This window comes from Macaca fascicularis, chromosome X (genome assembly GCF_037993035.2).
Source record: "Macaca fascicularis isolate 582-1 chromosome X, T2T-MFA8v1.1".
Classification (NCBI taxonomy): domain Eukaryota; kingdom Metazoa; phylum Chordata; class Mammalia; order Primates; family Cercopithecidae; genus Macaca; species Macaca fascicularis.
In genome coordinates, this window is record NC_088395.1 from 160,274,921 (window position 1) to 160,299,672 (window position 24,752).

The following is a 24,752-nucleotide window of genomic DNA, read 5'->3' on the forward strand; positions in this document are numbered from 1 at the left end:
TCACAGAGGCTTTCACTGCAGTTTGGGACCACCTGAGCCTCTGCGTGTGCAGGCACTGGGTCTCGAGAGGGTGCAAGGGGGATAAAGAAGAGAGAGTGCTTCATAGACTTTAATCTTTCCCGAGCCTCATGTCTATCGATGGCGTGAAAGGATCCTGACAAAAAGGAAGTGTAAGGCAAGTGGGCGTCTATATCCATTTCGCCAGGCTGGTGGTTACATAATTGGCAAGCAAGAGCTGTGGAGGGGCTGTCTGGGGAGGGCTTGCTGGATGCCCTCGACACCCAGGAGGAGGGAGGGAGCTAGCAAGCTAAGGCAGTTGGCCCTCCTGGCCCCTTAAGGTCCATGTGCTGGAGGCCCAGAGTTCTTGGAGTACAGTCTACACCTGGAGGAGACCCATTCTGGCCAGTCTATGGCAGGGATGGCGTGCCGCCTCTGCCAGGCCAGTACCCCAAGCCCAATCAGCATCAGGGTGGTGCAAGTGCACAGGCGTGAGGTGATCAGTGATGAGGGGCAGGCACACAAGGTGGAGATAAAGACCAAGAGGACGGTTGCCAGTGAGAAGAGCAGACTCACGAACTTGAACAACATCTTCGGAGGACGGCTTTGGAGGTGCTCTGCTGCCTCCAGTCGGGTGACTTGCTGTAGCATCTCCAGCTTGGATATTCGGCTCTTGAAGGTCTCCATGATCTCCTGCAGGAGACGAAAATGCACGCACCAGAAGTCAGCACGCAACTGTGGTCGTTTATTGAGTTCCTAGGGGTGAGCAGCAAGCACTGTGGGGTGGCTATTCGAGGAGGCAGGCAGAGAGCCTAGAGCACATCCAGGGCAGAGGGGAGGGCGCAGGCTCTCCAACAACTGGGAAAGCTTCATCTGACCCAGCCGCACTCCCCCATCCACTGTCTCCCGAAGCTGAGGACCTGGTCAAGACACAACTACCCAGGGACGGGGGTGGGCGCTATGGAAATGGAACAGTGAGGAGAGGGAAGCCAGGTCTAAGGAGGGGTTCTGAGAGGGTGCTCCCTACACCCGCAGCCGCAGCAGAAGCAGCTCCACCCCAGATCTCCTGAGTCAGAGGCTCACGGGTGAGCACTGCAGCACCAGAGTGGCAAAAGCAGCTAAGCCAGATGGTGGGAAGCGGAGCGTGCGTGTAAAGGTCAGATGCTGCTAGCTCTGAAACAAATGTGTATGTGGCCGTTGAACACTCAGGAGGGGGCAGCTCGAGTGCCTTGCTTTGGTTTGGGGGTATCAGAATGGATTCGCTCATCTCTCCAGTCTTCTCACAAGGCTCCCCCAGGAGGTTCTCACCCATATTTCCTTGGCTCTCTCATAGGATAGATAGGCCATTCTCTCTTCGCTGCAGGCCAGATTGTGTTTGAGGTTGTAAATCTCATTCAGGTGTCCCTGCAGGCGATCATTCACCCGTTCTTCCATCAACGCTTGTCTTGGGAGCAAAAGAGAAAGTAAGATTCCTTCAGTACTTCACCCAGAGTTCATGCCAACAGCGAGCGGTCCTGACCTAGACCAGATTCGGGTTCAGCTTCTGCCTTCCTCCTCCCTCCCCAGGCTCTAGGAAAAGACTGCCTCCCGCTCCAGGTCTGCCTGGGAACACCCCAAACACACACCAGCCACACGCACACCAACATTCATATATATTTTATATGTAGTTACTCTTTTGTAACAGCTTTACAAGAATAGCCATAGACTAGAAGTTGTAGAAATGACAGTGTGAACTATCCGTGGGTGCTCGTCAATTCCGCAAATCCCCTAGGACCAGTGTGGAGTACGAAGTTTAGCCTGCAGTTACTCTATAGAAACATGGTGACTATAAGGATTGAAAAGTCACAAAAGACCACAGATTTCAGTACGATTCCACTAATTACGAAATGTCCAGAATAGGCAAATCCATAGAGACAGAAAGCAGATTAGTGGGTGCCAGGGGCTGGGGGTGGGGGATAGGCAGCGGCTGCTAATGAGTACAGGGTTGCTTTGGGGCTGATAAAAATACTCTGGAATTAGATAGTGGTGATGGTTGAACAACTCTGTGAATATACTAAAAACCAGTGAATTGTACACTTTAAATTGGTGAATTTTATGGGATGTGAATTATATCTCAATAGAGCCGTTATTTAAACAAAAAGAAAAAAGTGAATCATGGCAATAGTTGCACAACTCAGTAAATTTACTAAAAACCATTGAAATGTAGTTAAAATGGTGCATTTTATACTATGTAAATTATATCTCAATAGAGCTGTTAAAAAAACACAAGCAGGTCAGTTACAGCGGTTCACAGTTGCAATCCCAGCGCTTTGGGAGGCCAAGGCAAGAGGATTGTTTGAGGCCAGGAGGAATTCAAGACCAGCCTGGGCAACACAGTGAGACCCTGTCCCTACAAAAAAAAATTTTTAATTATCTGGGTGTGGTGGCACGTGCCTGTAGTCTCAGCTACTCTGGAGGCTGAGGCAGGAGGATCTCTTGAGCCCAGGAGTTCGAGGCTGCAGTGAGCTGCCATCACGCCACCGCACTCCAGCCTGGGCAGCAGAGTGAGACCCCATCTCTAAAAGAAAACAATCACTACCTGTTGTGTATATAATTATATAAGTAGTAAAAGTATAAAACCATGCATGGAAAAGATAAGCACCCAAATGAGAATGGCGAGGCCGGTATAGCGAGGCCAGAATACCAAGGAAGGAAGATGGTGCTGGAAAGGGGTAATGAGGACTTCAACTGAATATTTTCAAGTTTTATTTCCTAAAAAAAAGTAAGATTTGAAGTGAACATGGCAAATGTTAAGATTTCAGAAAGCTGGGGCTGTTAATTATGTTATCCTGTACATTTTCCCTGTGCTTGAAATACTTCATAATTTAAAAACTCCTTCAAAGTTCCTCTTTTGGCACCACAAAGAACAGGCCAGAAGGACAGAGGCCAGGGGGCCAGTGAGGGGGCTCTGGCACCACCGCTTACGCAGAAGAAAGAAGGCACCGGAGAGCGATGGAACCCATAGACTGGCAGGGCTGCCGCCCCAGGAGGCCCAGGAGGGTGGCGGCAGGCCTCAGGTGCAGGAGGTCTAAACGGTGGTGCTGACAGTGACGGGGAAAACGGTGACGACTTCTATTTGGTCCCGCTCCAAGGACTTGACCAACACCCACACGGAGAAATCCCCTGGGCACTGAATAAGCTGACAGCTCATTTGTTGAAAGCCAATTTGTCAAAAGCCGGTTCCTCGCAGCATTTCAAGGAATGTTTCATTTGCCTCTGCCCCAGGTCCCCGTTAAGAAGAGAGTCAGTGGACAACATGGACTAGGCTACTGCTCACAGAGAGGGGGAGTGGGTCGGCAGGATGGTCACCCCGAAAATAGATTCCTCATTACTGTCTTTCCATTTACATGAATGATCTAGCTGCGAGAACATTCAAGATTTTAAGTGTCCTCAGGAATATGAAGTCAATCTTCATCAATGTGTAGATAAAGACACATGAAGATATTTTTGAATGCATTCCTGAATAGCCTATTCAGATGTTAATAAACAATATTTTCATAAGGATATTCTCTCAGTCTCCCCTTCTCTCTGGCCCCCATCTCCTGGCCCTCTGGCAGCCACGCTCCCTTCTCTTCCTTGGTCAAGGACCCCTCTCTCTCCAACTCCTACAGTCACAGAGGCAAATGGACAACTCTGGAGAATGCTCTTATGAAGACAAAACAATGACCAGTCAACCCAGACACCCTCAAGACAGACCAAAGGTGTTAAGACCACCCTCTCCAACAAAAAGTGTTGTAAACTTTATTTATTTATTTTTTCAAACTAGTGTATTTTTATTTTTATGTTTTCAGACGGATCTCCTTCTGTTTGCCCAGGCTGGAGTGCAGTGGCACAATCTTGGCTTACTGCAACCTCCGCCTCCCGGGTTCAAGTGATTTTCCTGCCTCGGCCTCCTGAGTAGCTGGGACTACAGGCATGCACCATCATGCCCGGCTAATTTTTGTATTTTTAATAGAGACAGGGTTTCACCATGTTGGCCAGGCTGGTCTCCAACTCCTGACCTCTGGTGACCCGCCTGCCTCGGCCTCCCAAAGTGCTGGGATTACAGGCGTGAGCCATTGGGCCCAGCCAGAAAGAGTATATTCTTGATCATTTCTGAGAATTTGCTTTTGGCAAATTGAGCTAGAACCTAATCATGGCCCGCAACTTGGAGGAAAAGTCTGAGATGGAGAAACAGCTGTAGGAGGGGTCAATAGCCCGGGGGCAATCGACGCATGTGGCCAGGATGGATGAGCTCGCTCTGAGCAAATGTGCCAAAGCAAGGGGCCCTAGGGAGCTGCGGGAAGAGCCAACAAAACAGAAGCCAAAGTGGAAGGAAAATCACCAGGACGGCTCACACAGGAACCCAGAGGATGTAGGGATACAGTAGAAAGGTCGAACATACATGTAACTGGGGCCCTAGAAGGGGAGAAATGAGAGACTAGGGCAGAATCAACATTTGAAGATACAATGGCTGAAAATTTCCAAAACTGGCAAAAGACATCAAGCCATAAACCCCAGTAGCAATGCGAACCCTAAGCAGGATGAATGCACAGAAAATCACACCAAGGGGAGAGTCAGCGGCACAAAACACGAGAAAGAAAATCACACCAAACATCATAATAGCAAAACCACTAAACAACAATGAAAAAGAAAAGATCTTAAAAGGAGCCTGAGGAAAACAAAACTGTGATCCGAGGAGCAACAAGAAGACAGGCAGCTGCCTTTTCAACAGAAACCATGGAAGTCAGAAGGGAATGATTTGTTCAAAATGCTTATTATTTCCAAAAATTAAGTGCCAACTTAGAATTCTATGTCCGGCAAAAAAACATCCTTCAGGGCCGGGCGTGGTGGCTCACGCCTGGAATCCCAGCACTTTGGGAGGCCGAGGCGGGCGGATCACGAGGTCAGGAGTTCAAGACCTGGCCAACATGGTGAAACCCCGTCTCTACTAAAAATACAAAAATTAGCCGGCCGTGGTGGCACATGCCTGTAATCGCAGCTACTCGGGAGGCTGAGGCAGGGGAATCGCTTGAACCCGGGAGGCAGAAGTTGCAGTGAGCCGAGATCTCACCATTGCACTCCAATCTGGGTGACAGGGTGAGACTACATCCCACAAAAAAAAAAAAAAAAAAATCCTTCAGAAATAAAAACGAATGATGGCATGTGTGAGGCAATCAGGTGACAGTGACCGCATATTTAACATTGTGGACTTGTTTTAAGACATTTTTGGTATGGTATTTAGGCTACATTAACAAAATGATCCATATTTCAGGTTCACACTGAAATATTTACAGATGAACTGATGTAATGTCTGTGCTTTGCTTCAACACAACAGGGATGAGAGGAGCCAGTTCAGAGAGCAGCTCAGACCTTAGGTCAGACCTCCTCAGAGATCCAAAGATGCAGGATGCTCTGACGTGGAGGAGAAGTCGGGGAAAAAATGGAAGTTCTTGTGCCTTCAAGTTAACACGACCTGAGCCTGCAACAAAGGCCTAAGCAGATACCTTGAGGAAAGTCAGCCCGAGACTGGATCCCTGGGGCTGAGAGGTCACAGAGCAACAGTGAAGCCTCTAGTAACCATAGCCTGTTATCTCCAAGCCTTGTCTGAAAGCAAAACATACCAGAACATTCTTGGGACAGAGGAGCTAGGGTCTGGATGCCTGCAAGGACCTGGTGTCCAGAAGGGAAAAAAAAGCATGGAGACCTGGCATATTCACTTCAGGGCATTTTCAATATGGCAGGAGGCTATAAGAAAATTTCACAACTGCCCACTTGTGGATACAGCCAGAAATACAAAGCAAGAGTGAAACTTTTGCCTACTTGGCACCTGAGCAGCTTCATTTTATTCAATTTTTATTGAGGTAAATTTCGTGTAACATAAAATGAATGATTTTAAGGTGAACAATTCAGTGGCATTTAGCACATGTGGTGGTGTGCAACCACCACGGCTATTAATAGTTCCAAGACATTGGCCGGCTGCAGTCACGCCTGTGATCCCAGCACTTTGAGAGGCCGAGGTGGGTGGATCATGGGGTCAAGAGATCAAGACCATCCTGGCCAACATGGTGAAACCCCGTCTCTACTGAAAATACAAAAATTAGCTGGGCATGGTGGTGCACGCCTGTAGTCCCAGCTACTCGGGAGGCTGAGGCAGGAGAATCGCTTGAACCTGGGAGGCAGAGGTTGCAGTGACCCGAGATCACGCCACTGCACCGCAGCCTGGCAACAGAGCGAGACTCCGTCTCAAAAAAAAAAAAAAAAAAAAAAAAAAGTTCCAAGACATTCATCACCCCCTCGAAAAAATACCATTTAGCAGTCACTCCCCATTCCCATCACCGCAGTCCCTGGCAACCACCAATCTGCTTTCTGACTTGAGCAGCTTCTTATCTCTGAACCTCTACCAGCAACTTATGAATGAGAGATGGACAAGACCATCAGATGTGTGGAGACGGTCCTAGACAAGCTGCTAGAAAATGACAGACAACCAGAGTAAGGGGTAGTGGGGCATTGTAATGCTGTGGAGAGGAGAGGGCAGCAGGAATGACAAGCCCAGGAGGCATTGACTCAGGGAAAGAAGAGGAAGGCAGGGTCAGGTCGAGATCTTGGCCAAATCCCTGAGCTCATCAACCTAGGGTGCTCCATTGATGAATTTATCAAGAGTCATTGGCCAGGGAGTGGTGGCTCACGCCTGTAATCACAGCACTTTGGGAGGCCAAGGCGGGTGGATCATTTGAGATTAGGAGTTGGAGACCAGCCTGGCCAACATGATGAAACCCTGTCTCTACTAAAAAACCCAAAAATTAGCTGGGCATGGTGGTGCATGCTGTAATCTCAGCTACTCAAGAGGCTGAGACAGGAGAACCACTTGAATCCGGGACGCAGAGGTTGCAGTGAGCTGAGATGGAGTCACTGCACTCCCTCCAGCCTGGGCAACAGAGTAAGACACCATCTCAAAAAAAACAAAAACAAAAAAAAAAAAGAAAGAAAAAGAAAAAAGAAAAAGCCATTAACAACTTTTTTCTTTCTTTCCTTTTTTTTTTTTTTTAATTGAGATAAGGTCTCACTCTGTCCTCTATCACCCAGGCTGGAGTACTGTGGCACAATCATACCTCACTGCAACATAAAACTCTCAGGCTCAAGCGAACCTCCTGTCTCAGCCTCCCAAGTAGCAGGGACTACAGGCATGTGCCACCAAGTCCGGTTAATACTTTTAAATTTTTTTGCAGAGATATGGTCTCACTTTGTTACCCAAGCTGGTCTCAAACTCCTGGGCTCAAGCAATCCTCCTGCCTCGACCTCCCAAAGCACTGGGATTGCAGTCACAAGCCACTACATCTGGCCCAATTTTTCTTTACAATCTTTCAAGGACTTAGTTTGTAGATAAGAAGCAGAAAGGAATTGTAAATTCAGTTCCATCAGCATCTACTTGGGGCTTACACACAAGTATTAATTAATACTCACAACAGTTCCAACAATAGTGGGATCATTATTACCTCCATGTTACAGATATGGAAACTGAGGATTGCAAACTTGAAGCACCTTGTCCAAGGTAATTCAGGAAATACCCGGCACAGAGGAGGCTGGGTCAGGCCTAAATCCAGAATCAGCCCTCCTGACCCTGCCCTGATGTTCCCAAGACACAGCAGATAGAGTTCTGGCATACGTGGAGGAGGAAAGCAGCCCAGAGGGCGAGCTGGGTCCCTTCAGGAAGGGAGGAAAAGAAGCACCCAGATTGATCCATGAAACAGGTACTCACAGAACAGCCATCATGTGTCAACATGTCTTTGGGCAGTCACTCGGACACACTGGCCAACCTGAATGTGCTGATATTTTGACGAGAACAATACAACACAAATGAATACCTACACAAGGGAGAGCAGTTTGGCGGGTGGGTGGTGCGAGAAAGGAAAAAGTAGGGGAGTGACAAAGGTTAGTCCAGAGTATACAAAGAGCTCTGACAACTCAACAATGAAAAAACAATCCAAGTTGAAAACAAGCCAAAGACTTGTTGGCTGATAAGCACGTGAAAAGGGGTTCAGCACTATTAATCATCAGAGACAGGGTCACACCCACTAGTTTCATGGGCTAGGAGAGTGGTTCTCAACCAGGGGCAATTTGCTCCCCTCCGCTCCAAGGGACATTTGGCAGTCTCTGGAGAGACATTTCTGGTTGTTACAAATAGGTGGGGCATGGTAGGCTAAAATTGCCCCCCTGGGCTGGGCACGGTGGCTCACATCTGTAACTCCAGCACTTTGCGAGGCTGAGGTGGGCAGACTGCCTGAGCTCAGGAGTTCAAGACCAGCCTGGGCAACATGGTGAAATCCCATCTCTATTAAAAATATAAAATATTAGTTGGGTGTGGTGGCACGTGCTTGTAGTCCCAGCTACTTGGGAAGCTGAGGCAGGAGAATTGCCTGAACCCAGGAGGTGGAGGTTGCAGTGAGCCAAGATCGTGCCACTGCACTCCAGCCTGGATGACAGAGCAAGACTCTGTCTAAAAAAGAAAAACACCCACCCGCCCCCGCAAAAGATATCTATGTCATAATCCTTGGAAACTGTGAATGTTACCTTCTATGACCAAAAAAGGGGGCTTTCCAGAAGTGGTGAGTTTAAGGGTATTGAGATGCAAAGATTATCCCAGATTATCCTGGTGGGCCCTAAATGCCCATGTATGAGAGAGAGGCAAAAGGACATTAGACACGCACAGAGGAGAATGTCATGTGAAGACAGAACACAGGTTTGAAGATGCTGGCCTTCAGGACTGGAATGATGTGGCCACAAAATTAAGGAATTTGGCAGCCACCAGAAACTGGAAGAGGCAAAGATCAGTTTGTCCCCTAGAGCCTTCAATGAGAGTGTGTCCTCGCCTGATTTCAGCCCAGTGAAACTGATTTCAGCCTTCTAGCCTCCAAGACAGTGAGAGAATAACTTTCTATTATTTTAAGCCGTGAAGTTGGGGGCAATTTGTCACGGCACCATCAGCAAATTAATTCACCGCACCACTGGCATCAAGTAATTGGAGACCAGGGATGCTGCTCATCATCCTAGAATATATGGGACAGCCCCGCACAACAGAGAATCATTTGGTCCAAAATGTCGACAGTGCCAAGGTTGAGAGAACATGGGCTAGGGTGATGAAATTTTGGAGTCTAATTTCACCAAGTTGTGGCTGAACTTAAGAGGCTGAAATTTAAAAGACTGATCTTCCCAAACGTTGGCAACTGGAACTCTTACACACTCCTAGCGGGACTGTAAAATGGTATAACCATGTCGGAAAACCGTTCCTCTGGTGGCTTTTGTGTGTGTGTGTGTGTTTTTGTTTTGTTTTGTTTTTTTGAGATGGAGTTTCACTCGTTGCCCAGGCTGGAGCGCAATGGCACGATCTCGGCTCACTGCAACCTCCGCCTCCTGAGTTCAAGCGATTCTCCTGCATCAGCCTCCCGAGTAGCTGGGATTACGGGCATGTGCCACCACGCCCGGCTAATTTTGTATTTTTAGTAGAGACGGGGTTTCTCCATGTTGGTCAGGCTGGTCTCCAACTCCCGACCTCAGGTGATCCACCCACCTCGGCCTCCCAAAGTGCTGAGATTACAAGCGTGAGCCACCGCGCCTGGCCTTCCTCTTTCTTAAAAAGTTAAGCATACTGCTATGGTGTGCATGTCACCCCCCAAAACTCATGTTGAAATTTAATGGCCATGTGATGGTGTTAAGGGGTGGGACTGGTAAGAGGGGATTAATATTAATATTGTTATCGTGAAAGTTTGGCCCCCGCTCGCTTTCTCACGCCCTCTTGCCCTTCTGCCTTCTGCCACAGGATGATGCAGTACAAAGGTCCTCACCAGCTGCCAGCGCCTTGACATTGAACTTCCTTTCTTTATAAACTACCCAGCCTGCGGTACTCTGTTACAGCACCAGAAAGTGGGACTAAGACACATAACACTTCCCCGTCATCGAGCAATTCCATATATGAAAGCATATGTTCACAGAAAGACTTGTACGAGAACGTTCATAGCAGCTTTATTCACTCGCCCAACTGGCAGCGGACCGGGGCATAAGCAACCTGCGGTGTCTCCATGCAATGGAATGCTGCCAAGCAATACGAAGCCATGAGCTACTCACACAGCTTGGGTGGATCTCAAAACAATTCCACGGAGCGAAAGCAGCCAGACGCAAAGCACTGCGCGCCGTGCGATTCCACTTACATGAGGTTCAAGAGGAGACCAAGCTAGAGTGACAGAAACCAGAACAGTGGCTGATTATGGGAGATGGGTGTTCACTGGAAGAGGGCGTGAGGGTACTGTCTGGGGTGGTGGCAAAGCTCTTTATTGGGATTTTAGTTGGCCAGGTGTAAACCTTTGTCAAAACTCGTTAAACTGTATGCCTAAACTTAAATGCAATTTCACTGTATAAAATTTACCTCAAAAAGGCCAGGCGCGGTGGCTCATGCCTGTCATCCCAGCACTTTGGGAGGCTGAGGCGGGTGGATCACCTGAGGTTGGGAGTTCGAGACCAGCGTGACCAACATGGAGAAACCCCATCTCTACTAAAAATACAAAATTAGCCAGGCGTGGTGGTGCATGCCTATAATCCCAGCTACTCGGGAGGCTGACGCAGGAGAATCGCTTGAACTCAGGAGGCGGAGGTTGCAGTGAGCCAAGATCGCGCCATTGCACTCCAGTCTAGGCAACAAGAGCAAAACTCCGTCAAAAAAAAAAAAAAAAAAAAAACTTTACTTCAAAAAACCCCACCTCCAAAAGAATAAAAGAAGAGGCCATTTGAACGTGGTAGCCTGGGAAGTCCCTTTGAGGAGAGGACATCAGAGCAGAGCCTAAAGGACAAGCTGAGTGTGGGAGTTTCCTGTGGCTACCATCACAAAGCGTTACAAACTTTGAGTGGCTTTCCCAGCAGAGACGGCCTCTCTCCTGGCTGGGGGTCCAGCAGTCCGAGAGGAAGGCGCAGGCGGAATTGGGCTCCTGCTGAGGACTGAGAAGGCGCCTCCACTCGGGGCCTCTGTCCCAGCTTCTGCTCTGCTGCCCATCTGCAGGCTTCCTTGGCTTCTGCCACGGCAGATCAGCCTCGGCCTCTGTCTCCACATGGCGTTCTCCCTCTGGGTGTGTCCGTGTCTCCGTCTCCCCTTTCTTTCAGGACACAGGTCACGTTGCATTAGGACCTGCCCTTCTGCAGAATGACCTCATCCAAATCTAACTCATCACGTCCGCAACGACCCTGTTTCCAAATAAGCCAGTTCCTTGTCACCAAGTGGAGCCTTCAATGAGGTGATGCCAAGGCAGGTCTAGGGAACTAGAAATGGGGTAAGAAGCAATGTCCTCCAGCCAGGTGTGGTGGCTCACGCCTCTAACCCCAGCACTTTGGGAGGCCGAGGCGAGTGGATCACTTGAGGTCAGGAGTTCGAGACCAGCCTGGTCAACATGGCGAAATCCCATCTCTACTAAAAAATACAAAAAAGTAGCCAGGCGTGCTGGGGGGCGCCTGTAATCCCAGCTACTCGGGAGGCTGAGGCAGGAGAATCGCTTGAACCAGGGAGGCAGAGATTGCAGTGAGCCGAGATCACACCACTGCACTCCAGCCTGGGGGACAGAGTGAGACTGCATCTCATAAAAAAGAAAAAAAAAAGAAGCAATGTCCTCCTCACCGTCGGGTTTTCTCCTGGGACCATTTTACTCATCCAACAAAGAACAAAGATGTCCCAGCAACCCATCTACCCCAGGCATTCACCACTAGGGCTACAAGGGTGAAGGAGGAGGGTGGGCTGGGCAGGCTGGGACTGGCTATGGACCCCAGAGAGTAAAGATGGTTTTGCTGGCACCACACCCCCAACTCCAGGACTTGTCCATGCCCTGTCTACGGGGCCAAGCCTGAAACCTGACTGCCTTTCACCATCAAGCAGAAGTCAGCTGTACATCCTGTAAGAGAGGGAGAAGGACCCCCAGACCCTCCCAGAGCCCCCTGGCTCATTAGGAGGCTAGAGGGGGTCTCCTGCAACTCTCCATGCAAGGTGCCCAGATGAGACCTGGCCAGTCGAGACTTTCACTTGAAGGCTCCACATGCCTTCCTTGGGTGCCATCTCTTCTACCAATGAACATTTTCTGAGTTTCTCAAGCCTTCTTTCCTCCTGACCCACAGAGACGCTGAGGAACCGGGGCCTTCTGGTCCCCCAGGAGACTGGCTTGTGCCGAGGAGACAGGCCACTCACTGTGCATCTTCTTGGAGATCTGAAGCTCCCCCAATTTCCACAAGAAAGAAAGAGAAGCTTGGCAAAGACCCTTCCATCCAGAAGCATCAAGTTCGCGACGCCCGTGCTTCTCCTCAGCACACAGAGGGGAGAGTTACCAGGGGCCTCAAGCAACTCCAGCAGAAGCAGTCACAGTCCTTCCAGGGCCCAGGAATGTCCTCTGCAAGGACCCACAAACCCAGACCTCATGAAGGAGGAGACCCCAGGGCCACTAGCCCAGCCCCAAGCCTCCTGAGTCTAATTGTTGCTGTGATAGAGACCCTGCACGTTGCAGAATCAAAAAGAATATACCATGTCGCCTTTTTTTTTTTTTTTTTTTTTTTTTTTTTTTTACCACAATCAACTTAAAAAATGTATTAAAAAGTAAGAACTGGCCAGGCACAGTGGCTCACATCTGTAACCCCAGCACTTGGGGAGGCCATGGCCAGGTGTTCAAGACCAGCCTGGGCAACATAGCAAGATCCCATCTCTACAAATAATTTTTTAAAAGTTAGCCAGGCATGGTGGCACATGCTTTGTACTCCCAGTTACTCGGGAGGATGAGGCAGGAAGATCGTTTGAGCCCAGGAGTTCAAGGCTGCAGTGAACTATGATTGCATCACTGTGCTCCAGCCTGGGCAACAGAGACCCTGAAAAAAAAAAAACAACGAACGAAAGAACGAAAGAAAGAAAGAAAGAAAGAGAATAAGAGAGACAGAAAGAAGAAAGAAAGAGAAAAAGAAAGAAAGAAGAAAAAGAAAGAAAAGAAAGAAAAGAAAGAAAAGAAAGAAAGAAAGAAAGAAAGAAAGAAAGAAAGAAAGAAAGAAAGAAAACAAACTTTTGCGTATCGAAAGACTCAGGAAAAATAAAAAAGAAAGCCAGCCCTCATAATGAGATACCACTTCACAGTGACATCTGTTGGAAAAAAAAAAAAAAAAGGATAACGATAAACGTTGGCAAGGATGTGAGGCAACTGGAAGCCTTCAGCATTGCTGGTGGGAAGGTGGAGCGGCGCGGCTGCTGTGGGAAGACTCCTCTAAACGTTACACCTGGAGTCACCACAGGGCCCAGCAATTCTACTCCTGATTATAGACCCCAAAGAATTGAAAACTGGTATTCAAATAAGTGGCATGTGTGTGAGTGTTCAGGGCAGGGCTTCTCACAATAGCCAAAAGGTGGAAACAACTCAAACCTCCATCCACCGACGGACAGATAAACAAAATGTGGTCTACCCATGGACTGGAATATAAGTCAGCCATCAAGAGAATGAAGTACTGATACATGCTACAACATGAATGAACCTTGAAAACGGCGAAAGAAGCTAGACACAAAAGCCCACATATTGTGTGGTCCCATTTATATGAAAAGTCCGGAAGAGGCAAACCCACGGAGACAGAAAGCAGATTAGGGAACGCCTGGAGCCGAGGCTAGGAGTGACTGCGTAGTGAGTCTGGAGGTCTCCTTCTGGGGTGATGAAAATGTTAGACAACTGTACAGACGTGACGGTTGGACCACACTGCAGATGTACTTAATGCACTGAATTACATGCTTCCAAATGGTTAATTTCACATTATGTGAAATTGTGTGAATTCTACACCAATTTTTTAAAGTGCTTGTCATAAATGTGTTTAATACAGTTGCTGCCTCAGCATCCAACTTTAGCAGTTGTACCCTGTCACCTTTGCCCTAGATAACACCCGTCCCTCCCTACCATGTGATTGTTTGCGATATAGCTCATGTGGTCCTCACCTCACTGACCCAAAACCCAACACATTCCATGGCTGCTGACCACGATAAAACCTAATGCTCAACACCAGAGTCATGTAAATCAGTTTCCTCCTTTGTGCATGTTTTCTTTAAACCAGCCAACCGCAACCCCCGCAGGAAAGCCTGTGGGATCCCTTCACACCCTGCGACCTTAATACAGGCACAGCCCCGGAAGCTTCCCCGCCCTTCGTTCTGGGCTTCGCTCTTGCACAACTGATGAGCTCAATCAGCTCCCTGCTGCATCCAGACTTCCCCTCTGCCTCCCATCAGCACACCTAACGTCTCTGCGATCTGAGTCATACATTTCTTTTTTCTGTTTTGTTTGTTTGTTTGTTTGTTTTTTGACACAGGGTCTCGCTCTGTCACCCAGGATGGAGTGCAGTGGTGCAATCATGACTCACTGCAGCCTCAACCTCCCAGGCTCAAGGGATCCCCGCTCCCACTCAGCCTCCTGAGTAACTGTGACTACAGGCACGCGCCATCACGCCCAGCTAATTTCTTTGAATTTTTTGTGGATACAAGATCTCGCTATGTTGCCCAGGCTGGTCTCAAACTCCTGAGCTCAAGCAATCTGCCCACCTCAACCTCCCAAAGTGCTAGGATTACAGGCGTGAGCCCCCGCGCCCAGCCCATGTCGCTGTTACATACATTTTCATCTGCCTCCTCATTGTGGCTCCCCTGACACACACATCCGAACCTAACGATCCCACGGGTCAGGGATCTCCTAGAGACTGGGTATCTCGGCTATGGCCACGCTCAGTAGAGACGTGCCAAGACCAAATTAAAAAGAAACCAGAATGGTAAAAACCACTACAGCCCTCTTGAAAGCAAACGGATTTAACTGTGATAAACAGCACAGGACTTGCAGTGTGGCTTCTCAGTTTGTGATGCACCAGAAGGGACGCAACAGTCACAGGGGGCCTGGCTGGTTGAAACACTTCTGCGTCCAGCTCATGTAAAAGTTTTGAAGAAGATTTTACGAAAGTATATGTTTTTATAATGCCATGAATTCCTGTGTCTCCTGCATCTAACTTAGCCACACAGCCAGGGTGTGGTGAAACGCTCTCAGGTCCACTCTTACCATCCACATAGGCTGCTTGTGCCTCTGTGAGACTCTGCTTCCCCAATCACAAAGTAGGCGTCTGAGGGCCAAAGAACAATGCTGCTTAACCTGGTGCCCCAGCTCAGTTACGAGCCCGTGACAACAGTGAAAAATCATCATCAGCCCTTTCTCCTCCTAGTAAATTTGGGCCCTGCAGACCTGCTTTTCTGCTCACGACGAACATTAGTAAGGATAGGCTCGCTGCTGCAGCAAACAACCAGAAATCCCATGTCACAGTCCAATGGGGGGTACTGGGTCAGAAGTGCAGGCTTCTGGAATTTGCAGCAAAAGTCTGAGAGGGGGAGAGAGAGGTATTGCCCTGCTCCCCGGTAGTCACCCCTGTATCAAGAGGGGGTGAAAGACTCGGATTTGAGAGGGGTTAAGAGTTTACCCGAGCACAGCATTCTCATTGACCCATACGGTTTGGAAACATACGGGGAAGTTTGTAACTGCCACCAAACTCTGTTGTTGCTTAATAGAAAGCTGACTGGGTAAGTGTGATTTTGGCAAAAGGGTCTTTAATGCTCCCAAGATTTTAGATTTGGTTGCCATGTCCTATGAAAATAACCTCCAAGAGACACCTGTGACTCTGACTAGTCATCTCATTGATAGTGGTTGTCCTGTAATATTCTTTGATTGTCCTTTAACAGATTCTTAGGCTATGTAAACACTGGCAAAATTTCCCTGGGGAAACTAAAGAGGATGATTCCCACGTGCCTCTTCCCCTGCATCAGGCACTAAAAGGACTGCGGAGTTTCTTCTTTTCATGCAAATGCTGAGAATCTTGGCTCACCTAAGGGAGTAGTCACTGCCTCCCTAGCCAGGACTCTGGAGGGACTGGCGTTAATTAGCCACAGACTGCAGCGAGGGGGATAGAATGTGACACCCCCTGAGGGCCCATGGAAACCCAGAGAACGGTCCCAGTCGGAATGGAGAGAATCCGTTGAGAGACTGAGTTTGCCTTTTTTTTTTTTTTTTTTTTTTTTTTTTTTTTTCCAATTGGTAGGCCCTAGCCTTATCTTAGAGGGAAAGAAAATCGAGCTAGGGCAGGGTGCGGTGGCTCACGCCTGTAATCCCAGCACTTTGGGAGGCCGAGGCAGGCGGATCACGAGGTCAAGAGATTGAGACCGTCCTGGTCAACATGGTGAAACCCCGCCTGTACTAAAAATACAAAAAATAACCGGGTGTGCTGGTACACGCCTATAGTCCCAGCTACTCGGGAGGCTGAGGCAGGAGAATCGCTTGAACCTGGGAGGTGGAGGTTGCAGTGAGCCGAGATCGTGCCACTGCACTCCAGCCTGGCGACAGAGCGAGACTCCGTCTCAAAAAAAGAGAAAAAGAAAAAGAAAATCGAGCTACTGCACGGCGCAGAGAAAGCACTCACCAGAAGGCAGTCATTTTTGAAATAAGTATCTGAGACCCGACCTGTGCCCAGCTCAGCTAGGAGCACGGGTGAAGAGACCAGAGCTGGCGAGGCGACTCCGGTCCTGACTCCCACCTTCCCGGCAGACTGGGACCAGAGGACGCCACCTCCCTAACTAGTGCCAGGTGTCTACCGGACTCTTGCCACCCCCATGTTGTCTCCTGCCACCACAGAGTCAGGGCCAGCCGCTGTGCCGCTGCAACCACCTGGCAGGGGCTGCCGAGCTGGAGCATTTTCGCCAGCAAGGGTCAAGGCAGGTGTGGGACTGCAGGGAGAGGGCCGGTCGCCCCACGGCAGGGCCCAGTCGCTAAGAGAAGCATGGACCTGCTCTTCCAACTGGCCCCTCACCCTGGCTCTCCAGGCTCATGTCCTGGCTCCCTTTCACCCTCCCAGAGGTGGCTCCCAGGAGCGGTTCCTCCTCTGCTTCCAGTCCCCAAAGCCAAGGCCTCACCTACACTTCTCCTCCTGAAGGGACTCCAGCAACAGCTGCAGGTCAGTCAGAGACCTCTCCTTTAGGCTGTGATAGGACGCCTGGAGGCTGATGTGGAACCTCTTGGCTTCTTCCAGCTCTTTCTTTACCTTCTGCAATATCAGGTTTTGTTGCCGGGCCACATCCTCCGTCTCTAAGCGCATCCCCTGCTGTGAGCTCTGGAAGCGACTCTCCTCGGTGAAGGGTGTGCTGGCATCGGGCAGGTTGACGGGCCTGTCTTCCCCACTCGGCATGGGGGGCTCTGAAAGCAGGGCCTTCTCGCTGGGTGGCTCGCAGTTGGCTGGGTCGCTTTCTGCCATCAGCAGTAAGCCCTTGGGCCTGCAGCCTTCCTCCAGCTCCTGGAGCTGCTGGTGACACTGGCGGAGCCTGTGCTCGATCTGGGCGATGGTGGCAGAGGCGCGCTGGTTCACCTTCTCAAAGGCCTGCCGGATGTGCGGCACCTGGTGCCGGTCTGCTTTGGACACCAGCTTGAGGTAGCTCACGGTGTTGCCATCCCGACTGGCCTTCTCCACTCTCAGCTGCTCTGAGAGGTAGAGGATGCGGTGCCTGACACTATCCTGTAAGTTGTGGGCTAGGCCCCCATCTGAGAGGCTGGAAGGGCCACTGGGGCCGTCTTCGCTGGATGACAGGGACCTGCATGAAGGCACATTGGAGGGGAGGGTTGCGCTGGGGCTCCTGGTGTGTTCCGCCTACATTGGGAAACAAGAAATCACAATACGGTGCTCTGTGAGCCGCAAAGTGTGAGAGAATTGGACACGTTATGACTCCATAAAATACCTCCACATATGCATGGATACTTACACACGCAAGATTTGTGCGTTCAAGATGGGTCCGACGCAGACTGGGGAGGTGATGCTCATCTTCAGGGCTCCTCTCCCCTCCTTTTCAGCGTCTGACTCCTTGCTCTACATTTTGTGCCTCACTACGACCGACAGGTGGCCAGACTCCCTTCTACATCTGCCTGTTTTTGCACTGCACTCCTATTTTCTCTTCCAAAAATTACCAATTGTGGGTCTCACTTATAAAGAGCTGTTCTTGTAAACTATGGAATAAACATTTCCGTTAACCCTTACAGCTTGCTGTATTGCTACTCCCAGGGAGACAGGAAGGGTTAGGCAGAGAGATTTGCCTCCTAACAGGTTCATTCATTCATCCAATCATTCATTCAACACATATTTTGAGTGCCTACCATGTGGTACAGAAGCCAGATACATTCCTTGATCTCATACAGCTTACAGTCTAGGGTAGAAAATTTTATTGTAACACAAAAGAATGAGTCTCTCACATGGTGAGGGGGTTAACGTTGCCTTTGACAAAGAGCCCAGTTCAAATCCTGGCTCTACCACTCTGAGACCTTGAGCAAGTTAATAAACTGCTCTGAGGCTCAGTTTTCTTACCTCTAAAACAAAGATGGCAAGAGAAGCATAGCTGGACCCCAGCCCACCAGGGGAGACTGGGGAGCAAGGAGCTAGGAGACGGAGGTGGGGGGCAGCTCAGGTGCAGCCTCTGCTCTGTTTCTACTTTTTTTTTTTTTCTTTTTTGAGATGGAGTCTCACTCTGTCACCCAGACTGGAGTGCAGCGGTGCAATCTCAGCTCACTACAACCTTCACCTCCCGGGTTTAAGCAATTCTCATGCCTCAGCCTCCCGAGTAGCTGGGATTACAGGTGTGCACCACCACGCCCAGCTAATTTTTGTATTATTAGTAGAGACAGGGTTTCACCATGTTGACCAGGCTAGTTTCCAACTCCTGACCTCAAGTGATCCTCCCGCCTCAGCCTCCCAAAGTGCTGGGATTACAGGTGTGAGCCACCGAGTCTGGCCTATACCTCAATTTTTAAAACGCAAAGTGGTACCACTATGCACCCAGTAGATTGGTCAAACTCAGACAGACTAACAACGATGAGTGTTGGCAAGGATATAGAGCAACAGGAACTCTCAACCATTACTGGTGGGAAGCAAATTTGTACTACCACCACCTTGGAAAAGCACTTGACAGTATCACAAAGTTGAAGACATGCATACCAAATGATCCAGCAACTGCATTCGTAGGCAATATTCCCAGGAGACAAACACACTGATGTTCCCAATATCCAACAACTAGCAACAAACCACCTGCCCAGAAAGTGTAAGTAAACCGTAATATATGCAACAATATACTACTGTACGGCAATGAGAATGAACGACAGCCTTGAAAAACATGAATACATTTCACAAGCATAATGCTCAACAAAAGAAACCAAACAGAAAATCCATACTACAAATGGTTCCATTTACACAAATTCCAAGAGCAGGCAAAACTAAACGATATTGTATAGGGATGACTACGCCGGCAGGAAAGCATAAAGGGCAGCATGGATGCTGGCAACAGAAACCCCAGGATGGTGGTTCCCACCAGGGCGGGAGAAGGTGATTATGATTGGGGTGACAGTGGAGGCTGCGGTGCCTGGCCTGAGTAGTGGTTAAATGTGTGTTCACCTTATCGTTATTTCCTAAAACATACATCAATGTTTTCTGCACCTTTATATACATATGCCAGATTTCACAGTTTTAAAACTATTTAAATGTTCAATATAGGCCAGGTGTGGTGGCTCATGCCTGTAATCCCAGCACTTTGGGAGGCCGAGGTGGGCAGATCACTTGAGGTCAGGAGTCCAAGACCAGTCTGGCCAACAGGGTGAAACCCCATCCATACAAAAAAAAAGCCTGGCATGGTGGCTCACACCTATAATTCCAGCACTCTGGGAGGCCGAGGCAGGCGGATCACCTGAGGTCGGGAGTTCAAGACCAGCCTGACCAACATGGAGAAACCCCATCTCCATCAAAAATACAAACTTAGCTAGGTGTGGTGGCACATGCCTGTAATGCCAGCTACTCCGGAGGCTGAGGCAGGAGAATCGCTTGAACCCAGAAGGCAGAGGTTGCAGTGAGCTGAGATCGCACCATTGCACTCCAACCTGGGCAACAAGAGCAAAACTCCATCAAAAGAAAGAAAGGAAGGAAGGAAGGAAGGAAGGAAGGAAGGAAGGAAGGAAGGAAGGAAGGAAGGAAGGAAGGAAGGAGTATGCAGAATGCAGCACAGAGGCACAAAGAAATAGAAAACTTGAAAAATAGAAGACATGGAAGGTAGCGTGAGTAGGTCTAACAAAAATGCAATTGTCATACCAGAGAGAGAAGACAGAGAGAATGAAGCAGCAGCAATATATATATAATTTTTTTTTTTATTGAAAAGGAGTCACACTCTGTTGCCTAGGCTGGAGTGTCATGGCACGATCTCGGCTCACTGCCAACCTCTGCTGCCCGGGTTCAAGCAATTCTCGTGCCTCAGCCTCACGAGTAGCTGGAACTACAGGTGCGTGCCACCACGCCTAGCTAATTCTTTTGTATTTTTAGTAGAGATGGGGTTTCACCATGTTGGCAAGGCTGTTCTCAAACTCTCAACCTCAGGTGATCCACCCACTTCGGCCTCCCAAAGTGCTGGGATTACAGGCATGAGCCACCATGACCAGCCGCAGCAGCAATATTTTAAGAGATAACTCCCTAAGAACTTTCCAGAACTGAAGAAAGACACAAATTCACAAATTCAAGAAGCCCAATAAATCCTAAGCAGGGAAGACAGAAATAGGTCCACACCTAGGCACAAGATTTTTTTTTTTTTTAAACAGAGTTTCGCTCTTGTTGCCCAGGCCAGAGTGCAGTGGTGTGATCTCGGCTCACTGCAACCTCTGCCTCCCGGGTTTAAGCGATTCTCCTGCCTCAGCCTCCCAAGTAGCTGGGATTACAGGCGCCCGCCACTATGCCCAGCTAATTTTTGTATTTTTAGTAGAGAGAGTGTTTCACCATGTTGGCCAGGCTGGTCTGGAACTCCTGACCTCAAATGATCCACCCGCCTCGGCCTCCCAAAGTGCTGGGATTACAAGCATGAGCCACTGCACCCGGCCGACACAAGATGTTAAAAGCAGCCAGAGGAAAAAAGCTGATTACCTTTAAAACCATGACTTTTCGACTGCAGGCTGCCTTCTCAATAGCATCAATGCAATCCAGAAGATAGTTGACTGATACCTTCAACACGCTGAGAGAATAACTGCCAGAGAGAAAAAAATAGGTCACATTCAAAGAATCAGAAGTCAGAATGGCTTCAGACTTCAGCAACAGCATGGGGAACTAGAAGACAATGAAGTACTGGCTGGGCACGGTGGCTCACGCCTGTAATCCCAGCACTCTGGGAAGCCCAGGCAGGCAGATCACTTGAAGTCAACAGTTGAGACCAGCCTGACCAACATGAGGAAACTCTGTCTCTGCTAAAAATACAAAACTTAGCCGGGCATGGTGGTGGGTGCCTGTAATCCCAGCTACTCGGGAGGCTGAGGCAAGAGAATCACTTGAACCCAAGAGGCAGAGGTTGCAGTGAGCCGAGACGCCCCTGCACTCTAGCCTGGGCGACAGAGCAAGACTCCATCTTAAAAAAAAAAAAAAAAAAGACAATGAAGTGCTGCCTTCAAAATTCTGAGGGAAAGATGATTTCCCAGCCTAAAATTCTACACCCCAACTGTCTACTGTGGGGTTAGACTAAAGACATTTTTAGACATGAAAGAGTTCAGTACACCATTGACAAATCTAAGAATTCATTAACTGTTTAAAAAGCAAGTCTTGCCAGGGCAGTGGTGTGCACCTGTGGTCCCAGCTACTCAGGATGCTGAGGCAGGAGGATCACTTGTGCCCAGCAAGTAGAGGCTACAGTGACCTGTGACTGTGCTACTGCCCTTCAACCTGAGCAACAGAGTGAGTGAGAACTTGTCTCAAAAAAAAAAAAAAAAAAAAAAAAAAAAAAAAAAAAAGGGAGCGGTGTGTGGTGGCTCACGCCTGTAATCCCAGCACTTTGGGCAGCCAAGGCGGATAGATCACTTGAGGTCAGGAGTTTGAGACCAGTATGGTCAACATTGTGAAACACTGTCCCTACTAAAAATACAAAAATTAGCTGGGCTTGGAGGCACACCCCTGTAATCCCAGCTACTGGGAAGGCTGAGGCAGGAGAATTGCTTGAGCCCGGGAGACGGAGGTTGCAGTGAGCCGAGATTGCACCACTGCCCTCCAGCCCGGCTGACAGAGTGAGATTGTCTCCAAAAAAAAAAAAAAAAAGTAATCACTAGAAAAGAAGCTACATATGTACATAACATCCAAATAACCAAGGGGAGAAAAAAATGGGACTTGATTAATAATAATTTTTTTAAAAATGAAAGAAACGGGAAACAAAACAAAACAAACAAACAAAAACAAGGGCTGGGTATGCTGGCTCATGCCTGTAATCCCAGCACTTTGGAAGCCAAGGTGGGTGGATCTCTTGAGCCCAGGAGGTCGAGACCAGCCTGGGCAACATGGCGAAACCCCTGTCTCTATTAAAAAATAATTAATGCAAAAATTATCCTGGAGTGGTGGTGCACACCTGTAGTCCCAGCTACCCAGGAGGCTGAGACGGTAGGATCACTTGATCCCGGGGATGTCGAGGCTGCCGTGATCGCACCACTGCCCTCCAGCCAGGGTGGCAGACTGAGATCCCGTCTCAAAAAATAAATAAATAGGCTGGACGCGGTGGCTCACGCCTGTAATCCCAGCACTTTGGGGGGCTGAGGGGGGCGGATCACGAGGTCAGGAGATCAAGGCCATCCTGGCTAACACGGTGAAATCCCGTCTCTACTAAAAATACAAAAAATTAACCGGGCGTGGTGGTGGGCACCTGTAGTCCCAGCTACTCAAGAGGCTGAGGCAGAAGAATGGCATGAACCCGGGAGGCGGAGCTTGCAGTGAACCGAGATCACACCACTGCACTCCAGCCTGAGTGACAGAGCGAGACTCCGTCTCAAAAAGTTAAAAATAAATAAATAAATAATAAATAAATAAATAAAAGCAAACAAGAAAAACAAAGCTTGAAATATATCTAATACATAAAGGGCTAATCATCACATATATAAAGAACTGCAAATCAGTAAACTAAGAGCAAATAACCCAATATAAAGACGTTAAACGGTAGCCACGGACATCTCAGACAAGACGAAAAACGAAAGGCAGTAAAACCTATGAAAAAACGTGTAATTGCAAGGTGATCAGGGAATAGTAAACGAAAAGCAACGATTAAATACTATTTTCTCATCCACCAGAACACCAAAAATTAAAAAGCCTAACAACGTCTAGGGCTGGTGAAAATGTAGCAGAAGGCGATGTCACATACTCTGCAAGTGGGAATCTAAACAGGTTCAGGGTTTTTTTTTTTTTTTTTTAATCGCAATTAGGTGGCGTGTTAAATTTTTTTCTTGAGACGGAGTTTTGCTCTTGTTGCCCAGGCTGGAGTGCAATGGCTCGATCTTGGCTCAACGCAAGCTCGACCTCCCAGGTACAAGTGATTCTCCTGTCTCAGCCTCCCAAGTAGCTCGGAGTACAAGTATGCGCCACTATGCCCAGCTAATTTTTTTGTATTTAGTAGAAATGTGGTTTCACCATGTTAGTCAGGTTGGTCGCAAACTCCTGACCTCAGGTGATCCACCCACCTTGGCCTCTCAAAGTGCTGGGATTACAGGTGTGTGCCACTGTGCCCAGCCACTTTTTTTTTTTTCAGACGGAGTCTTGCTCTGTAGCCCAGGCTGGAGTGCAGTGGCGCCATCTTGGCTCACTGCAACCTCCGCCTTTCGGGTTCAACCGATTCTCCCGCCTCAGACTCCCAGTAGCTGGGACTACAGGTGCCCACCACAGCCTGGTGCGCTGGCTCACACCTGTAATCCCAACACTTTGGGAGGTCGAGTTTGGCAGATAACCTGAGGTCAGGAGTTTGAGACCAACCTTGCCAACACGGTGAAACCCCCGTCTCTACTAAAAATACAAAAAATTAGTCAGGCGTGGTGGCGCACGCCTGTAATCCCAGCTGTTCAGGAGGCTGAGGCAGGAGAATCGCTTGAACCCAGGAGGCTGAGGTTGCAAAGAGCTAAGATCGAGCCGCTGCACTCCAGACTGGGCGACAGGGCGAGACTCTGTCTCAAAAAAAAAAAAAAAAGTAAACGCACGTTCCCTTTAACCATGGGAGCCCAAGGGGCATTCAGCCTGTGGCGTGACCAGGCGGCCTGACTTGAGGTCACATAGAAATTCGGCATTTTTGAACCGACACACAGTACTTGGGATCCCGAATGTCTGGACTTGGGCACAGGGCTGTAGAGCTGGGGCCGTTGGGAGCCATGCTAGTTCTAGGTCGGTAGGTCACCTCAGAGGTAGGGAGAAGGTTCTCTGAGACCGACATGGGGGCTAGCGCAGGCACCACCGGACATGAGGCATTTCAGACAGAGGGCGAGCACATTTCCTAGTTACCAGGGTTCACTCAAGTCACGGTCACGTCACAGTCTGGCAATGGGCTAACCTCACCTCAACAATCACACGGGGCTTGCCTCATAGAATGTTCTAGAAAGAGGAGGCTGGCGCAGGCACCACTGGTCTCAGAACCCTGAGCATTCCTTCCCTCCGCCTGCTCCCGCCACAGCCCGGGCTGTTGTGGGGGAGGGGTTACCATTTAAAGCAAAAAAAAAATGCGCCACAGCACCTCCCCCCTTGCTTTACGGTTGCGGCTGCACGTGCCACGTGCAGCATCACCACGTGACACATGCCGCACCACACAGCTAGTGCCGGAACCTTTTGCGCATAGAAAGAAGACCCTGCACCCGCGCGGAGGGAGCCCTTTTGGC

The 24,752-nt window shown here is 49.0% G+C and overlaps 1 protein-coding gene across 1 annotated transcript; it reads right to left on the reverse strand.

The window, feature by feature from the left end:
* Positions 1-169: 169 nt before the first annotated feature.
* Positions 170-24,371, reverse strand: TEX28 (testis expressed 28). The gene is made up of 5 exons (XM_005594965.5): positions 24,278-24,371; positions 21,016-21,115; positions 16,994-17,721; positions 1,306-1,441; positions 170-690 (listed from the first exon to the last, which is right to left on the reverse strand). The coding sequence occupies exons 2-5, from the start codon at positions 21,025-21,027 to the stop codon at positions 334-336; spliced, it is 1,233 nt and encodes a 410-aa protein (XP_005595022.2). The 5' UTR covers positions 21,028-21,115; positions 24,278-24,371; the 3' UTR covers positions 170-333.
* Between the last annotated feature and the right edge of the window lie 381 nt (positions 24,372-24,752).

Bases quoted from the DNA above. Each gene is read 5' to 3' on its own strand.
- TEX28 (XM_005594965.5), bottom strand. The intron at 1,442-16,993 runs GTGAGGCCTTGG...TTTGCTCCCAAG, and splicing joins CTTCAGGAGGAGAAGTGTAG to ACAAGCGTTGATGGAAGAAC. The intron at 691-1,305 runs GTGAGAACCTCC...CGTCTCCTGCAG, and splicing joins AGAGAGCCAAGGAAATATGG to GAGATCATGGAGACCTTCAA.